This window comes from Macrosteles quadrilineatus, unplaced genomic scaffold, assembly GCF_028750875.1.
Source record: "Macrosteles quadrilineatus isolate MER2022 unplaced genomic scaffold, UCM_ALF_1.0 Scaffold_3__2_contigs__length_128488019, whole genome shotgun sequence".
In the NCBI taxonomy this organism is placed as follows: domain Eukaryota; kingdom Metazoa; phylum Arthropoda; class Insecta; order Hemiptera; family Cicadellidae; genus Macrosteles; species Macrosteles quadrilineatus.
Window position 1 is genome coordinate 117781520 of NW_026542596.1, and position 26909 is coordinate 117808428.

General features: G+C 34.1%; 1 protein-coding gene across 8 annotated transcripts; it reads right to left on the reverse strand.

Moving 5' to 3' along the window:
* Positions 1 to 26909, reverse strand: LOC128990101 (phosphatidylinositol 3,4,5-trisphosphate 3-phosphatase and dual-specificity protein phosphatase PTEN-like). Of its 8 annotated transcripts, none has more exons than XM_054412344.1 (11): positions 26777 to 26909; positions 20255 to 20470; positions 19064 to 19193; positions 17775 to 18057; positions 17221 to 17365; positions 16174 to 16349; positions 15666 to 15820; positions 14734 to 14854; positions 13527 to 13674; positions 1087 to 1119; positions 1 to 282 (listed from the first exon to the last, which is right to left on the reverse strand). In XM_054412344.1, exons 2-10 carry the CDS (start codon positions 20358 to 20360, stop codon positions 1088 to 1090), a joined length of 1296 nt encoding a protein of 431 aa, XP_054268319.1. In that variant the 5' UTR covers positions 20361 to 20470; positions 26777 to 26909; the 3' UTR covers positions 1 to 282; position 1087. The 8 variants fall into 8 exon arrangements, 7 of the variants coding, with proteins under 7 accessions (XP_054268319.1, XP_054268320.1, XP_054268316.1 ...); XR_008490490.1 differs by lacking the exons at positions 1 to 282; positions 1087 to 1119 and adding exons at positions 2943 to 3815; positions 6556 to 6641; XM_054412341.1 differs by lacking the exons at positions 1 to 282; positions 1087 to 1119 and adding exons at positions 2943 to 3815; positions 7930 to 8034 and having other exon boundaries at positions 17224 to 17365.

A 26909-nucleotide genomic window follows, 5' to 3' on the forward strand; every position in this document is an offset into this window, starting at 1 on the left:
TAAAGCTAGAGCGTCCATGTTTGTACATGGTTGTTATATTTTACAATACCATATCACAAACGTAAAACAACAAGTTTTACCTATATCTAATACATTTAAAAAGAAGTAACAGAATTTGTATAAAGTACACATATAATAAACTGTCCATGAAAGTGTATAATAAATAAAATTTAAAATGTCACTTAAAATTACTTTAAGGAAGAATGGAAACGTAAATTTGAACTGAATCCCGCAACATCACAGATCTTCTTGGCAGTCTTTACTACAGGTAAGTCGATTCGCCTGAAAAAATTACAATCCATAAATATGGCAGGTGATAGTAGTACAGTTTGGCATCAGATAAGTAATTATCTCATATGACATTTCAACAAAACTAATCATGCCGAATAAATCCTTAATACAAATTTGACCTTCTTGGTAGATTTTTATAAAAAAAATTATTTGGAAAACATGAAAATCTATGGTTAATCATGACAATTAATGGCTGTTATGCTTGTATTTTAGTAAACAGTATATTTAATTTTCCAGATATAATTTGCTTAACTACAAATAATAATTTATTCCTTCTATATTAATGTTGTAATTTGCCTCTGGATCATTAAATTTGAGCAAAATGGCTTTAAGTTACCTGGCTTCATTAAGTGATCCTTGTTTTTAGTAGTACACTACTAGTTTTGGACTTCTTTAAGAGTCCATCATCAGGTGACAAAAACGTCTGGTCTTCTATCCAATTTGGCTAGATCCGTCGACATTCAGAACACACATGACACACGACAAAAATACAAAAACTAATAAATACTTTAAAAACCGACCAGTACTATTATAGGTGACACGTGCGGCGGCGCCGGAAGATGAGTCATACAGTAAAATATATAGTAATGTACTGTAGGGTACAACTTGAAACAAGGATCACTTGACGAAGCCAGGAAACTTAAACCATGTTCTTTATATTTTATTTACTTTAAAACCATGATTTAAAACATACCGGTACTTATTTTTAAAATAGTCCTAATCTCCTAAATACAAGTGAAAAAAATTCTAAATCACACATCAAAAGTAAACTAACATATACCAGATAATACTTACTTTAAACAGGCAGGCTAACGTGTTTATGTAGACCTATCCATGACCAGCACATTTGAGGGACCAAGATAAAAAATAGTTAAAATTCAAGTACAAAAAACCAAAGTGGGCATCTATAACATTTATGTTTTCACAATGTTCAAATAAATTTCGAAACCCTTTCCCAATCACACTAATATTAAGTCGACATGCCATTTCTAAGTAATAAGTCAATAGCCTACATGAGATTATTTTTACACTAGTATGACAGTTGAGTTGAGTTGGAATAAAATATTGTTATCTACAGAGCACATTGCATTTTTTACCTAAAATATAAATCTAGTTTTGTTTTGATGGCACTCGGCAGTGTAGTTTTCAGCTAAGTTTTGATTTACAGTTGAAGTTGCTTAAGGCTGGGAAATACATCTACAATTCTAAGACATATAGATGTAAAATTAGATGTAAAATACTATCATGTTAGCTTTTCAATATTAGTAAAAAAAAAATTAATTTGGCTTAAACAAAACAACTTTGCTTTTTAACCTGAATTAAATAGCCCGAGAAAAGTGTCAAACTGACAAGAAAGTTTTGTTTTTGTGGTTATATTCCATTAAAAGTTCAATTTAGTATTGGAAAATAAGATTGCAATTTTTGCTGGGTTGCCAGTGATTGCTACATTTGTCAGCAATGTCATAATTGAAAAGTTTGCCAACAAATTAGTTGTGTCTGAAATAAAAGCTTTATTTGTTACAACTTTTAAATAACCAGATTATTGAATACTTTGACACCATTATAAACAAATGTCTAGATATCAATTATAACTCTGGTTGCCAACAATATTTCAGAATAATTCAACTGATGTCCCAGAAGAAGTTTAAGATTCAAATACAGTAGCCTCTCTCTAATCCGGACTCCTTGGGACCGAGGCCAGTCCAGATAACGGTTTTTCCGGTTAAACCAACGTCCCCAAAAACTCGTTTAAACGGACTGTTTACTGTGATATTCGACTTAAATTTAGGAGAGCATTGTATTCAGACACGTGATCACTGGTCTCACATCTTTCCCACGAGAACAGTCGTTTCAGTACTGCCCACTTCCTGCTGATCTAGTCCGGTTAAACAAATGTGCTGATAAAAATTGTCCGGTTAAAGAGATGTCATTTCTGCCGAGTAGTCCGGTTAAACCGATGTCCGGTTAAAAGGTGTCTGAATAAGAGGGAGTCTACTGTACTTGAGAAAGTCTTAAAACTTGCAACAATTAATTTTTGAGGTTATGTTAAGTAAGTTAAGTTTACTTGGATCTATGACTAGTGATGCAAGACATCATGTTAAAGTTTTCTCAAGTTTTTTAATCAAATTTCCAAATTTGTCGTAGTTGATGTGAGCCACCAACAGATTGCGCTGATCTAAATTACTAATTTCTGTCGAATACATGATGTTTTTTTACCAAGTCAAACTGATGGAATGACTTATTGTGAGCTATACCGACTGTTATGACCCATCAACTATGTCAGCAACATAAAATAAGGTAGAAAATTGAATTTTAGACACTAGAGCATTCTGTGACTGACTCACACAACTACAATCTTTTTTAGTAAAAAAATTGACAACAGCTGGTCCATATAGATGAGATGTCTACTTCTGTATCCAATAGTCAATGCTTGGATGTTCTTAGAAACTGAACTGGCAATCTTTGCAGGATCATCCCACAATTCATAAAAATCTACACATCTATGTAATTTAGGCTCATGTAATATTTCACTGACTGTGGAATGAGAAGAAAAGGAAATAACTGAAATTTCAAACAGACATTTTTTGTCCATAAGACTAAATTCTACTTGAAAGATAGACAAGGAAGAAATAAATAAATTTAATTCGGTATTGAAAATTGTCAATGCATTTAATTTCCAATGCAAACACATTTTACACATGTTATTAAAATTGTAGTATCAATTAAGAAAGACACTGACAAGAGAGTTAAACGTACAAGATAATTGCAAAAGGTGAATATTTTAGTATTTCCTAGCCAGTGGTACGATCGACTAAACTAAGTGTGTAATATGTTACAATATCGGGCCGTTCACGTAATTCTAGTTTGTACATGACAATCCTTGAAGTCCCTGAGAAGAGCTTTACGCACCCCGTTCATTCCTTACACATTCAAGCTACTTTTAAATGAGATCAAAAGAGGAGAATCGCCTTCCGTCCCAACTGCCACAAACTTAACCTCGACACATCCGTTACAGCGAAACAGAAACGTCGATACATCAAACTACTTTAAACATTAAATATAATTACAGTTAGAAAACTTCAAACATAACATATATATATATATTTATACCTATTATTTACACATGCGATATCGAGTAAGCCTCTGTGTTATCAACCGAGATCGGGCGCAAGGACGGAAGGGTGAACAAATTTAACTGTACATAATGTTTGACATGTTTACTTACACATTTACATTCTTTCAATCTCGCTTATTAAAACACATTCATTTCAAATATCACCCGTTTGAGCCAATTTTAAAAACAATTTAATATCCGAACCGCGGAAAAGAAAATTAAAAATAGAAATTAATAACAAAGTGGTCTTTGTACTAAGAATCGAGGGGCAATTGAGAAATACTAGAAAGTAAAAGAGGGCGAAAAAACTAGAGCTATAAAGCCAGTACACATCTAAGAGTATTGAGGCGAGAAGGCCGACGGCTCTGCTAGCCTTTGTAGAGGTCAGGCTCAAATCTGTGTCCAAAACCTGGCAACACATTGCACCAGACATCAGTAACCAACACAAAAGATAGGCTCAATGTGGTCATTTACATCTACAACACTGGAGACTGTTAGACTTAACTCATAAGAAAGCAACTTTCTTGTTTGACTTGGATTACAAAAAAATAAAATTAAACATTAGATCAAACAAAGGTAGCTTGTAATTGTATATTTGATGTAAAAACACAGATCTTGTGTGCAAAACAATAATTTAAAATTTGTTGTACTTGAAAAAAATAATTTACAAGCATTTAAAAAAAAGTTTTTGTTTATGATGTGTCAATGTCAAATCATTGCTATGAAATTTACAGTAAAAATGTGTTTCATTAAAGTGTTGAATCAGTGTCAGAATAATTGATTGATATGTTCATTTTTATTTTACACAACCTACATTAAGTTTCTTGTTTTTTATTACTTAACATTGTTTAGAAAAAATATTCTATAATCAGCAAACAATATTTTGAATGCCTAAAGTAGCCTAATACCAAAGACTCAAATCCATTTTTAAGGTTAATCTTAAAACAAGAATGTTGACTCATTCTTTGACTAATCAGGAAACAACCAAATACACTTGATTAAGAAATGGCTTATTCATCAAATAGATAAGCCAAGTATTTGCAAATGAAAACCTTGGTGATGATTCATGGATTTGAGTAATAATAATTACTCTGATTATGTCTGTGCAAATTTCCAAAAGGTTAAATTAAATTTTAGGAGTTTAAACAATCAATCGATAGTAAGTTAGTGCGTGTATTTAGTTTTTATTTTTTACCTCAGTCTATCCAGACATTCTAGCTATCGACGTCACAAGAGGTATTGAGGTATTAGTGGATCCAAAGCCAAAACCAGGACCAGAAAACTGCCAAGAGTTGGATGAACGTAATTAGGATAATTAACTTAGGATTAGGCTGGGACCAAGAATTCCATGCAAGCACGCTAACACAATGAACCAGAACTGAATATAAGATTGTAACAACACTTACTCAGAATACGAGAATAAGTTTTAATGAACAATTAAGAATCTGTGTTAGCATATGCGCACAGAAGCTGAAAGTAGTGTCAACTATTAAAGGCAAGGAAGAATTTGAGAATCTCATCAGATTGTGCGGCAGAGAAATTATACACCATCACAGAGAACTGTAAAAATGCCTGTATAAAAATCTATTAAATGTCAACGACCAACTACACTAAATCATGGATCAATAAAGTTGAAAATATCTGGTTTATAAGACCTACAAAGCCACTTCCTGCACTTTGGCGACACATAACGGGAAGCTACAGTAGCTTACCTAAAACCAGCTAGGAAGTTACACTACCTTAGATAAAAACAGCAAACTTAGAAACAACCTGTTTGAGATTAAACTTGTATCTAAGGTCTATATTTTTTATTTATTTTTTTACTCTAACCAAAGTATGTCAAAACAAATAATAGAAGGAAATTCAGAACCTAAAAAGGTAACCCATTTATTGAAATTCCCCTGACCCAAACTGTAAAATAGGTAGTAAAGAGAAATTAGCTTTATGTTTACCCTGAGCAAAGGATTTAAGGATAACAAATAAAAATTAGTTATTAGAAACTAAACAAACATTTTAAGCTCAATAACCGAATAACCTTAAAAAACAATTTGAATGAAATGCTCAGAAATGAAAAAGATTGGTTACCTTTACACCAAGACTTAAATAACTCAGAAATTTAAACCATTAACACCAATAACCTAAACTACATAGAATATACATAAAATAATACTGTCAAGATTCCCCCCCCCCCTGGGACGCTAGGCACAAGCCAAAGGATGTTTGTCACATTACTTCAAGCTAGACCTAGGTTGCATTATCACTTCGTTAAAATCCATTGGTGATTTGGCAGGATTCGAACCCAGAACCTTAGGGACTAACTAGTCCCGCGCTCTAACTACCAGACCAGCTCGCTCCCAAATGCTGTCAGGATTAAGAACAGTGCAATATGAAAACTTCAAGATAAGCTTAACAGCAAAAGTGACCCAAGGAAAGAACTGTCAATATTCTTGACAGAGCCTATCATTAGAAAAGACAAAGCCTCTATCTATCACAAAGGAAATATTGTGATTAAAATATTGTACAAAAATGAGTTCTCCTTCCTCAAATGAAACAGTCATTCAAAAGAAACATTAATTGTAATGCCAAGTAAATACCAAACCAGACGGTTAAACACTGGGACAGTGTTAATAGTAAACAAGTAGTAAACAAGAGAAATAATTTATTATATTAAATATATAGATATAGTGACTTGATCATTACGATTGGAAGCAGCGATGATGTAACTTAAAACACATCCCAGAGATTTTGTCTTCCTAAACATAAGAAAGGATCAACCAGCTTAAGTAAATTTCTCGTTAAAAGTATCTCTATTTCCTCAACTCTTGTAACATTCAACGTTGATTCAAAAAATCTTCTTATTTATCAATTGCATTCTGCATAGGATTCATATTTAACCGAATAGACAGTTAATTATGCAACTATTTATTTCTGAAATTTTCTTTGACTATTCAAAAAAAAAATTCCCTTAGAAACACGTTGCAGCTAACTTGGTAAACAATTAGTTCAAACCTCACAGGGCACATTCAAATTTTGATCTACCAAAGAAAACTGAAAAAATCTAAGAAACCGACAAATCCTGGAAAAACTAAATAGAGAACTTTTGTTTATTTGACTGACTAATGACTAAATTTATAACGGAGATACTTTACCAATCATGTGCGCAGATGATACCCTTTCTCACTCAAGGACAGAAATGCCAAAGACCTTCATCTCAACTCAATGTCCGTCCAATTCACTAAAGCAATAAAATATTTCTTGTTAAAAGACCTTACTATCAACACTATTTAGGTGAATGATGAAAAAATGTACCCACTCTGAAATCGAGACCTACGTTTGTACAACACTTGAAATGGAGTTAAAGTTCTACGGTGTGGTGACACAAGACCTGGGATCACAAACCAACCTAACCTTACGATTGAGTGATGACTGGACTGCATGACGAACATGACTGCACTGCCAAACTGCACCATGAACTGAAGAAATGGTTGGCCAATACTATTCTTGGAATGCGTTCTATGACTTTTGATAAATTGTACCATCGTAGTATTTAAATACTCTTTTGTAATAATAAACTTTGATTCAATCTTGTTATGTTTGATGTTTGTGGAACAACAATATAGTGTATTGCTTGAAGGAATACTATCAGATTTAGGTGTGCGAAAGACCATAGATTCTTTCAAAATATGTAAATAGTTTGTACTAACTTTAAAAATGGCAAATACAAGCACAGGTGTCATGTTTAAAACTTGCGTTTCTTGTTTATTTCTAATTAAAAGTTCTAAGAAAGCAAATAAGACATTATTCTGTAAATTACAATTTATTTAAAACTTTTAAATTAATTTGCCACAAAAGGAGCCATTTATTCTAGACAATGATTTCCTTTCATTTGGCAAAATGTTTTTAGTATCAACTAATATTCATAAAGGGCCATGACTGGCTTGACTAAATACTAATTAGTCAAGTTGACTAAAGGTTACTCATGCTGGTTACTCAAAAACGAGTTGTCAACTGATATAGATAATTAAAATAAGTAAATGTGCCAGGGGAAAACTACAAAAAAATGTGTGGTGCATGCCTAATTGGGCCTACCTGGTGTAGACATTCCATACATATATAAAATTCAACTGTAGCAAATTTTATGTTTAAATTGAACATGAGTCGCTCACAGAGTATAATACTGTCAATTGTTTTGGATATTTTAATTCATAAGTAAACTGCAAAACTTCAAGATCACACTTCTTCCCCAATTTATCTCAAATGACTTAAATATCAGTGAATAAAAAATTATCACTGTCTGTTGATAATGTGTGTATTGTTATGTTCCTGGTTGAAACAAAATGTAACTCAAACCCAAACACATAACAACTGCATGCCATAAAAAACTGGTTAGTGACCAACACACAGCAAACGCAGGGTAAGTTGGTGTGAGGAAGCGATGATATGTGTCAAAACCAAACAATAAAACCAAAAGTAACGGAATGGCATGGCTAGCAAAAGCGGAAATCAAAAATTGCAATGCTTACCACTAGGTTTATTCAGTAAATGTTAGATTTATCATGAATGAAAGATTTCCTCATGCCTGATGTCAGTGTCGGAAAGCAGACGATACCTTCCAACTCTGTTTTCAGCTGCACACAACCGAAAAATATCAGATTGAGTGGCTAGCCTTAGGAGCCCTACATTAATAATTTGCCCTTGGTTGGATTTAGGCAAATGTTATATGGACAGCTTTGTTGAGGCAGATAAAACGTTGACGACCAAAGCAGAGCTGTTGTACAAAGCATAAAAAAACACTGTATCATCGACGAAACGCTCGGTGGTGGAGCTGTTAAACGACGCTGTGACAGGTACCTAGGGTGCCCGCGGTCTGCCAAACATCCGCTCGCGATCTGCAGATCAGTTGTTTGCTACAGTATTCAACATGGATGCAGTGCAAATCAGTTTTAACAGTTTCCACTATTTGTTGGAAACATACCAACTTCACCAGAAGGGTGGAGAGGCTTTAGGCATAGACAAAAAGAATTAAATATAGACTGTCAGACGTGTTGCAGGTACCATAGGTTCTGGCGCTGGGAGCGCCGTGTAGTTACGTAGCGATTGCGCCGCAACAATGGATCAACATTTCGGCCTGACAAAAAATTGCCACACGCGGGGGTCAACTTTTGCTCTCTCAGCATTGACTGCAGAGAGTTTGTATTTGAAGAGACTAAACAATGATCTTTAGTTTTAGATTTTTGTCTGTAAGAACAAATTTGTTTTAATTAGCTTTTTGAAACTTTTGTTTGTTTTATTGACACTGTTATGCAGTTTGTAACTGTCAAGAATAAAGAGATTTGTAGTTTGAAATTGTTATAAATGTAACCTGACCTACCCCAAATTGACCTAACCTAAAGATTGCTGGGTAGCCTAGGGATTAGAAGTGGCCACCAGGAGGAATTGGACTGGACCCATCCGGGGCCATAAAACTATTCCTAATTCAAAAGCTGATCACTGCGCGGAGTTGGGCTATCCCCCAGTCAATTTTTAATCTGATACCTTAAATATATTTTGGGATGAAGAGTTACTAGTGAGCAGGTAGAGAGTTGGACCGCAGGCCACATCTGAGGTGGGGGTGAGGTAGCAGATCTGCCGCGTATTTACTGACAGTTTACTGATCCGGTCACATTGTTTACGCTGACTTTACAGGATCTAACGCAACAGATAAAACGCTTGTATAACTTGCACATAGGGTAGTTCATTCCCCAATAGACTTGACAAAACGACAAAAACTCTGATGCAACAAAGCTGCCCCTACAACACGCGCCTTACCGGAACATTGCCACACAAAAGTAACTGCATAGAGTGAATGTTAGTTTTAAAAGTCCTTCTAACATATAAATGAAATCACGTACATAAAGCCTACTTATGTTTATAGGTTATACTGTTATGCTTAAATAATACAGCTAGTGAGTAAATACCTAATGAATAATAAAACTAAGAATTCAAAACGAGCTCAACGTGCAACGTTCTACATTTTACGTGACAAGTTGTTTCTCATGAAATTATTAATACGAATAAATATAACTTTTAAACGAGTTATGAGTTTATGAATGAAGCAAATATTGAGTTAGTATCTTAATTGAACACAGTATTCCTAAGGCAGAGTGTCCACAATGATCTTGACTTTATAACTTTATTTTATTTAGTATGTTGAATCAGAGAAGTGAATCAATATTTAAACGTTTTACCTCATTTAAAATATGTTTACCACCATGTTACTAAGTAAAACTTGTAGAGGTCAATACAAATAACCATGAACATTTACAAGGTGCAACCAGAAAGTTCACAGATTGCAACGCTTGGAAAGGATTGATCCCATTACGCTTTAAATTACAAAATTAAAAATAGTTTTTGACATTCTCGAAAAACGTATTTGAAACCAGAATAATTAAGTCTGTTTTTTTGTGATGAAAATTCATTGATAAATATGATTTTTTGTGGGAAAAGAATAAAACATTAAATTTATATTTTAGTACAAAATTAAAGTTATATGACCAAGTAGCAAAAATGCTGTAGGCTAGATATAAAATCTCAATTACTTCAGAGAAATTATTTGCCACCATAAATAGATATATATCAACTCATAGTAACTATATTTATATAAAATCACAGATAACTTAATGGTATTTTCCTGTTAAAGGGAACATTCATTATTATCGATGATTTCTTTTCGATATATCAATATTTTTGTTTTCCATCCGATATATTGATAGCAACAAATTGAAACATATCAGCTGACAAGTACAATATAGGATAGAGTAAATAAATATTGTTCAGTATTAACAAACAATTTAAAAAAATATTATATTGAAATGAAACTGTTCTAAACCAACCTAACCAACCAAACTTGCTGTAACATTTCAAAATTCCGTTTGATAGCCTATTCCCCATATGCCTTTTCTGTTATCAAATGTAATTTTGAAACAGTAACTTAGCCTATACAGCAAGTTTGGTTAGTTAGGTTAGGTTAGTTTAGAATAGTTCCATGTCCAAATCCAATATATAGGCTATTATTTTTGCCTAAACAAGTTTTAGTTCTTAATTTGTGATTTAAATGAGTTTGAAGATATTAAAACAGAAGGAATACCAATCGTGAAGTAAAACAAAAATATAGATATATCAAAAATAAATCATCGATAGTAATGAATGTTCCCTTTAACAGGAAAGTACCAAATTAATTTTACAAATCTAACTACGAATGACGCACCAATGAATTTGAATTACATATCAAAGAAATCTAAAATGTTTACCGTACAGTTTCCTGCAATTAAATATACCTGATATGATAAAAATAGAATGATCAAAAAATTGAGACACGTTTTTTGGTTGATTTTAAATAAACTTTAAAATAGAACATCGAGTCAAAAAAGTAATGAACTCCCTTGGTATGTTGCATTAATAAATAATAAAAAAACTAAATAGCCTATGTACATAATACACAAGCCAGAGAGCGTGTTTAGTATTGATGCTAGCTACTAAATTCATAGATGCTGCTTCAAGCATAAAATATCAACTTACTGACTCGACAATGGCTCACCGTCAGTTATCCTAAACATACGACACCAAAAGGCTAAAATACCTCACTATATTATAAACTAGCTATTATTTCTGGTGAATTTTTAAAAGGATGCCAATGTTAAGCAATTAGCAAGGGGTGAGCCAGTACGGTACAAAGGTGAACTGTAAACTGATAAAATGTTTACAGCAGTGACCAGGATCCGAACCCATGACATCGCTGCCTTGGGCCCGAAGTCTGTGACGCTACTGACTGAGCCACCGACTCACTTATTATTTGTGTTTTTATTTGTGAATTCAACCAAGAAATATGAATATTTTGCAATCACGTCAAAACTCTGGTTCTTGTAATGCTTAAACTTAAAAGTAAAGTAATAGACTTTTAAGCATTTAATGGTTGTTTAAAGTGATTTGGTAAATGGTCAAGATTCTAACAGCACGAGAGATTGTTTCAATGATACCACCCTGATGACAAGGTAAATAAAACACCTTGTAAAAAGAACACTTGTTCTGCTATCAAATCAGTTCAGGGTTAAAAATATTTCTTTATTACTAATTTAATTGTGAAAGTATCAAATTTACTTTGTAATTTAAAATTTAAAAAGTGAAGATAAAAAGTAATAACCATAATTTGAACTGTGAAGGCCTAAATACATATTTTTGCAGTTTAAAACTAGAGATTGACCTATAACGGTACTATTAGCTGTACATCAATGTTTTAAACCTCTTATGGGTTATTTAAAATTATTACATTCAACATTTTATTTATGTTAAACATCACGTTATTTAGCCTTAACGTAGTATTTCTTGGGTAAAATCTATAATGCAACAATCTACTTAAACGTTAAGTTTGAATGAGAAATCTTAAACACCCCCTATGATCCCTATGATTAGAGTAAATGTTGTTATTACAGTACCGGTATCAATAATTTATCTATCATATTCTGATACTCAAGAAACCAAACTGAAAAGAGTATTGTATTTAAATTGTTCATAGCCAGTTGATGGAAATAAGCAGGATATTAAAAATGAACATTAATTCCTGAATATTTTTAAGGTTGCAAAGTGCTCTGTAGAAACCTCTAATAAGATCTAATAAGTAGTAAAGTGGTGCAATTTTTTTGCAAACGGAAAGGTTTTTTTGAAATTGTATTATGTCATTTCAACATAATTATTCATTACTACCAATAATAGATGTAGGTTTGCATTGGTTCTCAATATTTGTTGAGGAAGACGTCAAGAGGTACATTGAACTCAGGCTGTCCGAGAACTTCCAATGACATGCCAAGAAAAAATTTATAAATGCACGAGTTGCATAAAAAGGTCACTAAGTGCATAAACGGAGTATATCAATAGCCAATTAAAAACTATCTTTAAAATTCATTATTGAATTTTGAAAGAAGGCCAATGAGTTTGTTGTAATGTAGGTACTAGACAATATAGCTATCAATAGACTGAAATCAACTACACTGCATCTATGATCTTTAAATTCAAAATGTCACTAAGCATTTACAGTCAGATTTTACCAAAACATGGAAAAATAATTATACTTTAAGAAGAACAGACTTACAGGCACAGATAAGTTTCGACAGCACAAATAAAAAATCAGCGAAATACTAAATAACTGATAAACAATGAAACAATAGCCCCTACAAGGCTTACATCAGTTAACGAAGCTCTAAGCTGTATACAGATTTGGTTTCTGCATTTGAAAAATTTAAATACAATCGTCGACTTGTTCTATTCTTATTTACTTGCGGCTTGCAACAGAGTCAGAAACTCTGCGGGTCTAGTTTTTGATTGAGAACATGGTAAACAAACTGCATTTTTGTTATGACTTTTAGTGGAGGGACATTTACTTAACACAGATTATTTCTCTCGTCTATTACAGACTGTGTTACCAACTTTAAAGTTGGATTGGTAAGTTAAACTGGGCTCTAAGCCTTGGTAGGCATTATCACTTTGCAAGTTATGATTTGTGATTGCAGAATCTGGACTAACATCCTTGTAGCCTTTGGGAGAACATAGTGAGCAAGACGTTACGGGTACGAGAGGATCTATGCAACTGTTAACCATTAGACTATTACATTTACTTTAGTGTACTAATTATTAGTTTTTTTAAGCTCTACAAAATGGGTTGGAAAATAAAATAAATAACTAGAATTTACCACCCCAAAAAACTCCGTTCTTACAGTCTGATCATGCTGGTCCACAAACTCCACACATTTCATCATATTCATATGATTTTTACGCCAGTTATCGTGCATATGGACATACATGAATTTTAACGGATGATGTTTTTGGGGACATCAAGATGAAAAAGTAAATTGGTCTCAAGTCTAGGTTTTTTCTCTATGTTTGCTAAAATAAAACTAGAATTTCAAATCATATTAATTCAATCTTGAAGATCGTTTGTCAAGGTTTTAAGAAGCTAAACGACTGGTTTCTTCCTGCTTTTCTGTACCAAGGTAAGTCTGTTCTCCCTTCAACCCTATACCACCAAACAAATTAACAACCCCTCAGAAATACCCAGAAGCCAAAGTTAAGATATAGACTCAATACTAACCGGACTCCCAGCCTTCCTCGTCCTCCTCAGGAGACGAACCTTCACTTGATTCTGCCTCGGAGCTTTCACTAGGCGTGTCCTGCGGCTGCTGGGGCTGCCAGGACGTTGCGTCAGTCTCCCCCGGCACACTAACCATGGACAGGCTTACCTGCCACACATGCACACCGACATTAGTACATCATCGTATATACAGTTTACACAGAAAGCGTCTACCACTGAGCCCAAAAAAAAATATTCAGTGTTAAACACATTTATCTCACAACACCTTAGATTAAACATAAAACAAAAAGTGCCAATAATGTTGATTCACGAAATTTCTTCATTTAGGCCTTAATTGTTGGCCCAAACAATAATTCTCAGCTGTCAAACCAACTGGTATTCACCTTTTTCATTGTTATAAATTAATATACGGTGAATTCCATAATTATAAACCTAAGCTCAAATTTCAGGATTACAGAAATTTAGATAGCAAAATTGTACAAAAATTACCCCTAGATTTGCTTAAAGGAGCACTAGGTGTCAAGACCACTTTTAGTGATGCGCCTGAACCAAACAAATTAATTGAAATTCAGAATTTTATAAATTGCCATTTAAACTGGAAAAATATCTAGTAAGTGGAGTTAAACTGACATTGACAGTTACCAACTGTGACAGAAACTAGATTAAGTTATATTCTTTCTTATTATCCTGACCTGATTAATTCCTTACGGCAAAAGATTAAGGAGAGATATATCATGTAGCCTATGTGTGTATGTACGAGGCATGTTTTTTTAAGTAAATACCGTTTCTACAATTCTCCGTTTAAGCATTTTGGACATTTGCGCTGTGTATGTGCATCTATTGGCAAGCAATTACAGCATGCACTTCACAGTCGGCGGCAGTCTCAATTGGCGGCACCATGTTGAATGCTCGAAACCGGATGTATTATATTAGTAGCCCTAAACATGCAAGAAAATAATATATATATATATATTTGAACGAATGGTGTTTTTGGCCTCTGGGGACATCAAAATGATAAAGTAAATCGGTCCCGGGCCCAGGTCTTACGGTGCCACCTACGGTAATAGCTACTTCCCTATAGAGAAATTTGCTAAAATTAGTCATCAAGTAAAAAAGAAGTGTTCTGAAATCAAAGGGTGCATGGGGGGGGCTCTAGGCTTTCTTTATTATTTGGAATTTTTAGTTCAGTTCCAATTGCAAATCTTACCCTGAAGTCAGGACTGTATATTTTATTGGTCTTGTCCTTATGGGCATCATCGAGATCCCACTTTCCTATCCTGAGGATGAGTGGTCTCGTGTCTGCACTATCTAGACTCAGTGAACCAGCTCTGAAACAACCAATACATCATGCAAGCTACAGGTTACAAACCAAGGGCAAAACTAAAGTATAATGTGCAGCAATCAACACCTTGTACTCTACGTGTGTGCATTTCTCAATGTAGCGTAAACCAAACCTTCGACTTATTCACAACACCCAACCATGAGAAGCTAACCTGACCTGTAAGGAGTGCTACTTTGAGCTTCGAGTTTACCATAATTATATGTTGCAGGACTAGGTGTTATTGGTGGGCAAGCAGTTTAATGCTTTGTCTTCCCCCAGCCAAGAGAAACCACCGTATATTGAGTTTGACTACTGTCTCTGGCAGTTCCTGTGTGCACAGTTTGGGTGGGAGAAGCCCACCTGAAATATACGGTGAAAGAGGTTAAGTGGATGAAATCAGTGGATTTTTGTGATTTCCACCTCAAATTATGCATCTTTTGCACATCCTTGACTCTCAAAGTCCAACAAAAACTTTTATTCGTACAGATTAATATTTTTATGTCATCTCAACATAATCAATTCAAGTCTCATTCCTAGGATTCAGAATGTTTTGTATCGGTGGCTGAGGTTATAGTGCTCGCCTTAAAATCCAAAGATCATTGGTTCGATTCCAAGCGAGATCAATTCTGAACACACATGCCATTTATTCCACCATCAATGGTGCTATCAAATAACAAGTCTATGTTAGACACAAGACAAGACAAATACATGGACTGTTCCCTTAAATAAAAGTAAGAAAGCGCCAATACTGTAGTGTTAAAACAAAAAAAACTATCACTTATTATTTTATTACATTTACAATTTTGCAATAAACTGACCTATGTTTTGTATCGGGGAGTGGTTGTTCTTCGTAACTCAGAGATCGACTGGATCGGTCGGGGATCAGATCAGAGTTGCCGTTCTCTGCCGGCTCAGGTACTAGGGAATGGTCCCGCACAAAGAATGTGTTGAACCAAAAATGGAACATCTTTTCCTGCAGGAAAAGACTGACGATAAACAAATAATATTTCAACAGTGGGTTATATACGAAACAAGATATAGGTTTCAGCCTTTATATAAGGTCTGTTAACTCCTATCGTTATATTAATAGGAAAATCTAAAAAACAAAAAACTGTAATGATTTGTTGTAGACTAGATAGCTAATTTTATATGTTTAAAGTTAATTCCACAGAAATAATTATCTAAGCACATTGAAAACCTCACATAACATAGAAAAATATTATTAGTAAGATTTTAACCTCATAAAAGATTGGACCTCGTAGTTGAAACGTCAAAATTATAATTATTTACAGTTATTACCACCAGTTCCAGTTTATTTCCAGTTACCTTTCTCATCATCATCTTGGGCTTGTAGAAGAACTCTAGTTTGACGTCCCCTTGCACCACGATGGCTTCACTCAGATTGATGACGATGCTCGAAGCTCCTCGCTTCACTTCTTGCAGCGGAGTCGAGTATTTGTTGGTCCCTTCTTCTTGCTTGTGCGTTATCACAAGCTGAATGTCTAACACAAAGAACACACACTTACATCTAACTCTATCTCAACTGGTTAGTTACAAGATCAGAAGTTATACATTTTGAATCTCAAATGGGAATCGATTTCTAGCATTTAAATTATTAGAGAAATTTCTGTAGAAATGGATGGAGTTCAAGTTTTAAAAATAAATGCAACATTTCCAAGGCCCAGAAAAAAATGGGGCTAAGTAGGAAAAGTGGAATTCTCACTACATAAAAAAGCTGGGAAAAAATTATTATAGCCTACGTTTTTAAAATTAATAATCTTTACAGCTTCATCGTTCTGTTAATGCTTTGCTTTAAATCATTGCCACAGATGTTGCCCTTCAATTACTCAAGCTGGAGACATAACTTTTCAAACAATTGATACGAGAGATTAAATCTCATGTCAAGCTGTCGTCTTTTTTAGAATGAAAACGAACGTCGTAGAATTAAACCATTCCAGTTTTTTCCATGCAAAAATCAAAGGACAACCTATAGAAATGTTGTATCTAGATAAAATAGAACACCACTAAAAGAATAAGATATGTGTTGAATGTTTCGCCAACAAAAGAATAGGTGGCGTCCACATTTCAATTAATTGATAGGTCCTAATTTTCCAAGCTTCAGGTATAAAAAAAACATTTAACACTCCAGTAACAGCTATTAGAAATGAATAATAAAATGAAAGAGATTATACAGCTGTGGCAAAAATGATGCCACAAACCTGTTGTAACCTTTAAAATCTTGAAAGCTACATCAGCTAGCACTAGTAAATACTAAGGGAAAAACATCAATTTAAGCTGTGTCATTGCAGTTGAGTGGATCGACAGGTCACCAGGCTACCTCGTAAACCTCTCAAAGTGCAAGTTTCTACTCACTACCTTGGCCGCTACTGAAGAGTGCAGGTACAGGCTCCAGACAGACACTCCTGATGCTCAGCACCACCTGGTGGTAGTCTAGGTTTTCCTGTACAAGAGTAGCGTAGTAGCCCACATACCTCCGCTGGCTGGGAATGGTTACACCCTGTAAAAATGGAACATTTAGTCATCCCTCTAACATTAGTTTCTTTGCAAAATCCAGTTTATTCCATGATAGATCACAAAATTGTGCGTTTTTTCTAGTCATCTTGTGAATTGAAGAGTGTAATCTGATTCTGATTCATCTGGTGTCCCTAAGTCATAACAGTAAACAAGTAAAACAATGTTTATGAGTTGTATTGGAGTTCTGGAATCATTATTGAATCAAAAGTCACATGAATAAACTATTTTTCAAAGTAAAAATCTAGATTTTCCATAATTGAATAAATTAATGGCTCATTGAGGAATTTAAGGTTTTCGCGGTTAAATCGGTACCCTGTAGTAGCATTGTTTAGTTTCCTCCAACCTCTCTGTAACCATAAACTTAAACTTACAATTGCTGACAGACCCCTCACCTTTCGATCTGTGGTGCGTTTCTGCCCGTAGAAGCTGAGGGCCTCGTTGGCTGAGTGGAACTGACGACTGTGCAGCATGTAGCAGCAGACCATCACTCCTGTCCGGCCCTTACCAGCCTTGCAATGAACGGCTGCCACGTTGCGTCTGTCTGCCGTCAACCAAGAGTGGACGTCGTCGCAGAATGGACGGATGTCTTGGATGCGTGGAGGGTTGTGGTCGTCAAAAGGGTAGTTAGCCACTCGCTGCTGAAACTTGTTCACGTCGTACGACCTTTCTGAACACCTGAAGGCAGTAAATTATTTTCAAAATCTTTAATCGTTTTTAAGATGTAATGTTTTGTTTCATGAAAAAGTGAAAAAGCTGAATAAATGTAAAAGCATTTGATATTTTTCAAAATATACGGCAAAAGAACGTTAATGACCAAATCCTTCAGTAAAAATTTAGTGACGTAAAAGTTTTTAAGAAACAGAAAACGTTGACTTGAAACAATTTATGTGCTGTTCATTACGGAGCACATTTTGGTTGGACGAACATGAATGAAATAATTGACATTAATTGATTCATCCTACATATAAAAATAAGTACAATGAAATTATGATACCGTAATTTTAAGAGGATTATAAAAAGGTTTTGCATGTACATAGGTTTTGAGGTTAAAGATTTGATTTTATATGTTTTAAGAAGATCTATAATGGAGACATGCATGTAGGAAATGTGGGCAGTCTGAGGAGACCGCAGATCATCTACTTGACTGTACAGCTCTGAATGAAGTGAGGGAAAGCAGTCTTGGTACAATGATATGGGGCAGAAACCTTCCTCAGGAGGAGCTCATAGATAGGATGCTGCAGTTCATCAAGCAACTCAGGTTTGACAGGCTCTGACGCACCAAGCGGGGGGAACAAAAAGCCCATCTGCGGCTAACGTGCATCAGGACAAGATCCGCCCTGACTAAATCAATCAATCAATCAAATCAATGTTTTAAGATTCAAAATTTCTTGTATGACCATCACTATTAGCCAGAAACTGAAATATAATTTTATAAGTGGTAGAAACAGTAAATTTGATGTAAGGTCAGTTGGTGAGACTCTGTAGTGTAGGGTAAATTTCTATTTTCATTATTTTTTAAGTTTTTCCTAAATTATTATTTACAGAGTTTTATTATATTAACGATTTGCAGATCCAGATAGATATTTTACTTCTTGTGCATGTACTGTTTGAAATTCAGTATTATTAAGGTACTCGCTCGTATATTCACATGGTTTGTGGAAAATCTAAATAGTCTACTTACAAGTTATAAATCTTATAATGGTCTTTGTGTTTGGATTCCAGGAACTTGACAACATCATCAATATGATTGCGGTAAACTCCTTCCAACTTCTCTGCAGGAAAGCCCATCGCAATCAGGTTATCTTGGATATCTGAGCTTGTGGTTAAGGACAAATCATACATCCCATTATGAAACGTGACAGAATTAATCATTGTTATGCACATTTTCTAATGGTAAACATGTACTTAATTAAAAAGTTTATGTGTTATTTAATTTAAAGGCTACAGAATCTCTTTACGATGGAAGTCTTTTTCAATATTTACTGTGGTTGTTTTAAGGGAAATGTGTTATGAATTAGGCCTATTTATTTTGGATTTTTCTGAGGAATTATTGATGCCAGAAGAGATTTCCTTCTCCAGAAACAAATGTACAGAGAATATGCAGAGCCCACCTTCTCACCAAGTGTTTGCTATTTGTCAAAGAGCTAAAGATTTTAACTTTACTCACAGTTTTTATTACAAAATTACAAGCAGTGGTTTATTGCAACACAACCAATCAATTTCACGCCAACAAACTCCAACTAACTGTGGCCAGTAAAAGCCACTCGTTTAAAATTTTAAAAAAACCTAACAGGAAACATCATGACAGAAGCAAGTAGGCTTACTGATGAATTTAAGATTTAACAATAAGAATGAATTGCTATGTGAGCGGCCGAAAAGAATAGGAGACTTATCTGATAGGTTTATAGAATTAGAATTTTTTTTAAAGCTGGAAAATTGTTAGAAATCAAGATTAGAGCAGCATCATTAAAGAATCTAAGAGTAAATAGAAACGGAAAAGATTGAACCTAAAAATCAAATGTTTAAAAAATTTTCCTTTTCACTTTTACATATTGTGCTAAAAACTATAGCTTGTTAGATTACCAATAATTGAAGCCTATGAAATGGATGGCTTGTTAACAGTATAAATTGTTACAGTGCATAGGAAGTGTTTTTTGTCACATTAGCCATTTGTATACTATGGTTCATAAATATTTGAAACACTAACCTTTCTCTCTCACAAATTCAACCTTCCTAGCCTAACTAAAATGGTGTACTGAGAAATGGGGTTTTAAGGATATGTAGACACTTTCTAAGTTCATTCCTTACTTTAACAATCAACTTTTTCTAATCTTATTCTACTTCTAAGAACTATTATGAAATAAAAGGATACATGATAAATCCAGATTGAAGCCATCTTGCGTGTAGCGTTTCCGCCGCTTGCTCACCATGGTCTTTAAGGGATTAGTCATCTTCATATTAGATATGGTGTTGGCCATTTTTTTGTATCTTTGAAAGCACTGGCCACTTTCCCAAGCCAGTTCTTACCTTTCGAGATCTTCCACAAAAACATGGAGTGAGATATTCAGGATGTTATCACTCTTTCTTCCTGTAAAACAAAAAAAAGATTAACATGGGGTGACAGTTTCTAGCAAAATATTTAGTTGGTCCCAGATCCCAAGGACCTATCAGATCACTATTAAAAATTCAAGCAGTGAGGCCTACTTTTCATAGAAGCCTACTTTTCATAGAAGCATACTTTTGGATATTAATTTAATGAAGCAGACAAAAAAATTGTGCAGATTACCACTCTATGGTAGGTGGGGATAGCCTAGGGGTAGGCGGTTAGAGTGGCTCTGGACCGGTTTTGTAGGGGTGGGGGTACAATGAAAATCAGTCTGCGCTCTCTCACCCTGTCCGAGCAACATCGCGGATACACTCTTTTTCAAAAACATTCGGGATGACAGTTCGATTATCTTAAAACTTAATTTTTTTTAAGTTTACAGTGGAGTGAAAATACAATTTTTTAGGCATGATTAAGCCATAGATTTGTATATACAAGTAAATGCATTATTTGAAGGCCTACTAGTTTTTGACCACAAAAAATCTCTGGCTCATTAAAGAGTAATTTTTGAAGTACGGTATTAAAAAGCCTACTCTAAATTTTAATTTAGGGAGAATTTATAAAATATGCTATCCTCGATTAATAAACATTTTCATATTACTCTTAAAGAGGTAAGAAATTAGATATTTATTGAAACTACACATTTTTGTTCGCGCTCGGCTCCCCACTTGCCACAACAGCCCCTCACACCCAGGCTTCACGAAGAAACGGACAAACTCTATCTATTTTCCTTCTCTAAGCAAGTCTGCCCTCACAATTTAACGCATCACTAAATTAACTCGGCAAATAATTCCTGAAACAAAATTCTGTAACTGGTTTCAACCACAGAATTTTGGGATATTGTCAAGAGACACCTAAAAGTTGCATTTTGACCACTTACTGTTTAAGTACGGTATGGGTAACTTAGTCTCATTTCTAATTGCAGTACATTAAACTGGTAAATTTAAAAAATTACTGGGCTATTTGTTGATCTGTAAAGAATGTTTAACACCACCACTTTAAATTGGGTTATAATTTTTTAAAGTTCTGGTTTGTGGAATTGTTTTCTGAAAGTAAATACCTACAATCCAAATTTTACTCATTAGTTCTACTTAAGAATGTTTTTTGACTCATCGCATATCATCACCGTGATAAAAAAAAAATTACAATCACTTTATAAGGAACAGAGTAGTCTTTAAAAATGTTGCTAGATAATCCAACCCCATCACTAATCGAGCTCGTTCCCCTCCCTCTTAAAGATAGGCTAGTATATCTATTGCGTGAAAAGAACATTTATTAATGTGCCCACTTTATGATTATTAACTCCGGTACTCGCAAGTGGCAACAAGTTGGGGAACGTACGGAACTCTCAATCTGTCCACAACTAAACAATGTTGGGGTCTTAAATCCATAAATGGTCACTTTGATTCACTAGTTGAAATTGGCCTCTCGGTGGTCCAGCCCAATGAACCCTTTAGGGGAACATTTAACTTAATGTTCTTCAAAGACCTGATATTCTGTACCAGTACCTATAACCTAGTAATTTGTTGCCAATAACCAATTTCCACACGGTAAAATCTATCAGTGCCCAAGGAAATTTGCTTTTGTTTAATTAAAGGCTCGATCTTAACCACTGAGTTTTAATTCTTGGATGAAAATATTCAAGTCTGAGTATAAAAATCTGTAGGCTAAATCAATAATGAAACTTGGCTAAATCAACACAGAAGTTCACAGTCATATAAAATAAAACAATAATATAACAAATGATTTGGTAGAAATTGCATAAAATAATTAATTATTAATTCAGAATTCTTTAATTATGTTCCATTGTACACTGCATCTTTGTCATGTTGAGCTCAACTGTTTAAGTAGATAAGGTTGAGTTTAGCTGGATCTAACCTATGATTGAATCTGTTTGCCGTGTGAAATAAATTAGCAAATTCCAAGATTTGACTTAACAATACGCTGTGACAAATTATATCTTTACTAGCCTATGTAAACTAAGCAGAAATGGAAGAGAAAGGAGACTAGGTTAAATTATACTAGACAAAATATTTTTCAATTGAAATGCCTTTACTTTTTTGTTAATATTTTGTTGGGGAAATGTGTAAAAATTTTTATGTATGACTAGAATATGTACACAGTCTATATTCTTTATAAAATTTTAATCTTAAGTGTTAGGCTATATTTTTTTACTAACAAATATATTTAATATCGTATAAATATTGAATTTACCTTACAATTTCAAAAACTATAGATCAATACTTTTCCTCAAGTTTTATTAGCTATTAGCTTATCAAAACCCACATACCTTACAATCAATACATCTACAGACAATTAAAGTACAGTACCTATGCCATTATATTGTTTTATTGCAAATTCAAAATTAAAGTCTGAATCATAATCTGCACAATGACGTAACAGTAAAGTATACACAACTATTTTGTACTAAATTGTAAGTGTAGAAAGAAAAAAACATAATTATGCTTAGAGAAATCCTTATCACTAAGTCATTTAAATAGAGAGAGTTTTTAAGTTGGATATAGGCCTAGGCTTATTATATGATCAACTTAAATAATTTTTCATTTTTATAAGTTATAGGCTACATTTAGAATAATCGGCCTTGCCAATGGGTACCGGTTTACAAGGTTAAATGTTTTGAAATTTCTTGTCCTCTTAGCCTAGATCTTACACTTCACGATTCAAAATAAAATCTTTCTTAGATTTATTATTGAAATCAATGTAAGAAAATATAACTAATTAACTTGCATATTTAAATGACTTAACAATTAAACGCATAAAAACAATAATTCCTAAAAATATTAATTTTCATCATGATATGTTGGCTTTCCTAAAATCCCTTAGTATAAAATCTACCAGGGGTGCCCATCCCCCCCAAAGTCATTAGCGCGAGTCCCCCCAAAATCTAACCCCCCCCCCCAGTCATTGGATCATTCCGGGGGTCATGGAATACCCCCAGGAGGATGGGGGGGTCAGGGAGTGCCCCCCGGAATATGTTTTAAATTGTAGACATCAAATAGGTGCGTTTTTATCATTTGAGGCACCTGATTAGAAGTTGGGTTGGTTAAAAAATGGTACTTTATTTTCTTCAGTTTAGTAATTGAGTTTGTCTCTATTACTCTCCTTCCCAAACAATATATAGGTACAATAAAAACAAAACAGACTCCCTTTGCTCACACTTGCCGTAAGCCAAGGTTTTTTCTCAAACCAAGGAACTAGTGCAAAATGTTCTAATTATCTTTGGACCATCTTCTTGAGAAAATGTAAAGCCTTTAGGTTGGTGAGATCCTAGCTTTTTAATTACAAGTTAATTTTTCCTCAAGAGCGAGGTTATAAAAGTTTCATGTTAAAAGATTATCCACTTCATTCATTTTCAAAGACCAAAATTAAACAAAATTAAGTTAGGCCTACCGTGTGTCAATCATTACAACTGTGAGTTAATAATATTAAAATATAACTAGGCTAATATTTTGCTGAAAGTATAAATAATTCGATTATTTTAGTAGACTACTTTAAGTATTTTAAACTTAGTAGGTCTAGTCTTTGTGGTATGTCTACTCTAAGTCTACTCTACTCGTCTACTAAACATGTTATTGAAATAGTAAATAATTCAAAACTAATAGGCATTGGCCTGCTCAAAACTAACTTATCTATCTACAAACATACAATTAGTCTGTAAATTTACAATTTAAATCATGGCAAGAACTGCATTTTTTAATAATAACTCACAATTCTGAAGATTGCAGTAGGCCTACTTTTGAAGTAGTCCTAACCCCATTTGAACCACGAACACCCACTTCACAATAACATCACCACACCATCAACATGCCTTTAAATTTAAATGATCACTAAAACCGACAAAATCGTAGTATGGCTACATACTCTAATAAATCTGTAGGGTAATAATATTACGAAACTTACTAAACGTGTTAACTTATTATTAGTTCATAAAATATATAATGCAACTACAACCCGTATGCCGGTTGGTGAACGTAACACGGGTGGCGGGAATCGGGATGTAAACAAAGCTACACTAGCGCTCAGCACTCCCTGCGATAATAGCCCCTACCACATCAGCAAATTTCGAGTAGTGGATGGAGAGCTCACTCGCCACTCGGTTACCGCCAGTACAGTGCTAGGGCATCTCACCAGCCATGTTATACCTGACGAGTTGTGTTATGTTTTATATTTATATGCTTGATTATGAGCACAGCTTGTCTCTTAATGTCCAAAGATCATAAAAATATATGTTGACAAAAAGCTGTATCTTTTAATTTCCCCGCCGAATCTAAAAAAAAACCATAATTAAATCTCAAATTCCCCCCCAAAATTGAACTATGTGTAGCGCGGTTCGCGCTATCAATCCATTCTGTGGACACCCCTGAAATCTACTTAAAGGAACAAGGAAGAAGATGGCATTTCCTTCTCCTGGAACAGTCTACTACCGGTAGGCCTATCAGATAACTTAAGTTAGGCCTATCTAATTACTTATTTTAATGCCATATGTACCAATCTATTAAGTTTTGTTTATTTTTTATAGTTTATACTATTTTTTATTTAATATGCATTGTACCTGATTAGACCCTTTGTAGTAAGTTTTTAAAGCTCATTAACTTAAAAACTTAAATTTAGTCAAACCCAATTTAGTTTACTTAAAAAGCCTATTTGGTTCCCGTAGGCTATTTATTTATTTGTATTGCATGTTTAACTTAAGTTAAGTTAACTTTATCTCAAAGAATCCTAGGCCTAATTTGTATTTATACTAAGTTACTTAAGTTAGAATAGGCTACCTAAGTTTAATACGTTATCTTTATATGTAGGCCTAACTTATTTCTTGTAGATTGGTTCTTGACCGTTGGAAGGTCCTAATAATGAATTTAAAAATTACTTAATAAAAATGCCTGAAAATAAGCTAAGCAGTTAGCTGATGTCAATATCAAGTCATATTAATTTTAATTAATCCTAGTAACTTAACGTATTTAATCGTACTTCAAGTTAAGTCAGAGGTGGCCCTCTAAAGAGTCTAAGCTAATTTAAGTTAAAAGTTATATGAACACTAAACCTAGCTTTTAAAATTTATAGCAGAGATACCGTAAGTTAGGCTTAACGTACGGTATGACTTAAGCTCATAAACTTAAAACCAAGTTAGGCCTAGAGTAAGTTAGCCTTGGATGTAACTTTAACCTAGAAAAAAACCGTTTAAAAATTGTAGACCAAAGAGAGATGATTGATGATAAGTTATGAGTTCCTAGTTCAGAATCCTATATTAAAATATAAGTTATAAATAGGGCCTATACAATGTTTTTATAAATTATCAATTAGGCCTATCAATTATTTAAGATGGGGACGCCACTACGGGTGTACCAACCCAAATATGAATGAAGGATAAGTGTATGATGAGTGGCGCGATCTTGTAGTCTTGTTAGTGACTAAGGCCGGCATATTCCTTAGACACAGCTGTTAATTAATAGCCCAAACAGCTAATGGCAACCAAGGGACCTAAAGTTTATAGTGTTCCCTGTGGTTGGTTGTAATTTAGCCTTAAACTTAAGTAGCATCTGAATTAGGCCTAGGTAGCCTACCAAAGGCCATGGTTAAATATTCATTTTAATGGGTAACCGAAAACTAAAAAACCGTATAACTTAGGCCTAATGCAACCAAGTTAGACTAGGAATATAACCACACTTACCATAGCTTAAGCCTTTTAGACTGTTAAAATGGTAAAAATAAATTAGGTCTCAGAGAGTTCCTAAACATTGAGCAATATAGACCTATTATCAAGGCTTTTCGGTAAAATCTAGGTAGACCTAGTTCAATGCCATCTTCTTTAGTCCCTAGCTTAACTTAAGTAACTTTTCAAGAGTTTAAATCAATAGGTAGACCCAAATCAAGCTAATTACATCACATGACTCTTTTTCTATCCTTTGAGGACTTAAAACTACATGTTCATCATCTTATTTTCAAGGTTCTGGTAGCCTTAACCTGTTAGAAATTAGATGTAGGGCTAAGGAATCTAAGCTAGGCCTATCTATGGTTGATTTGGAAAACTGTATCTGATCCGTCTTGGGCATATTTTTGAAAGAAGTCACATAGCACAACTTACTCAGTTTTAAAGACTTAAACAGCGTATTTAATAAAACTCTGGATAGATTTGTATGGAATTTAAAACACAATGAATAGAAACAATACTAGGCTAGTCACAGTACAATAAAGGTTTACTCTTTATGTCTCTGATCTTTTTATATTTTGCGTTAAGTAATCGACAGTATTCTAAAGAGCAAATAAACTTACCTGCCAAGACACATTAGGAGTCACTAGACCACAAATTTAATACTTGAGACCACAATTTAAGGACAATAACCATTTTCTTTGTCCTCCTTCAGCTAGCTTCTGTCTGCCATATTGAATTGAATGCCTGTATTGC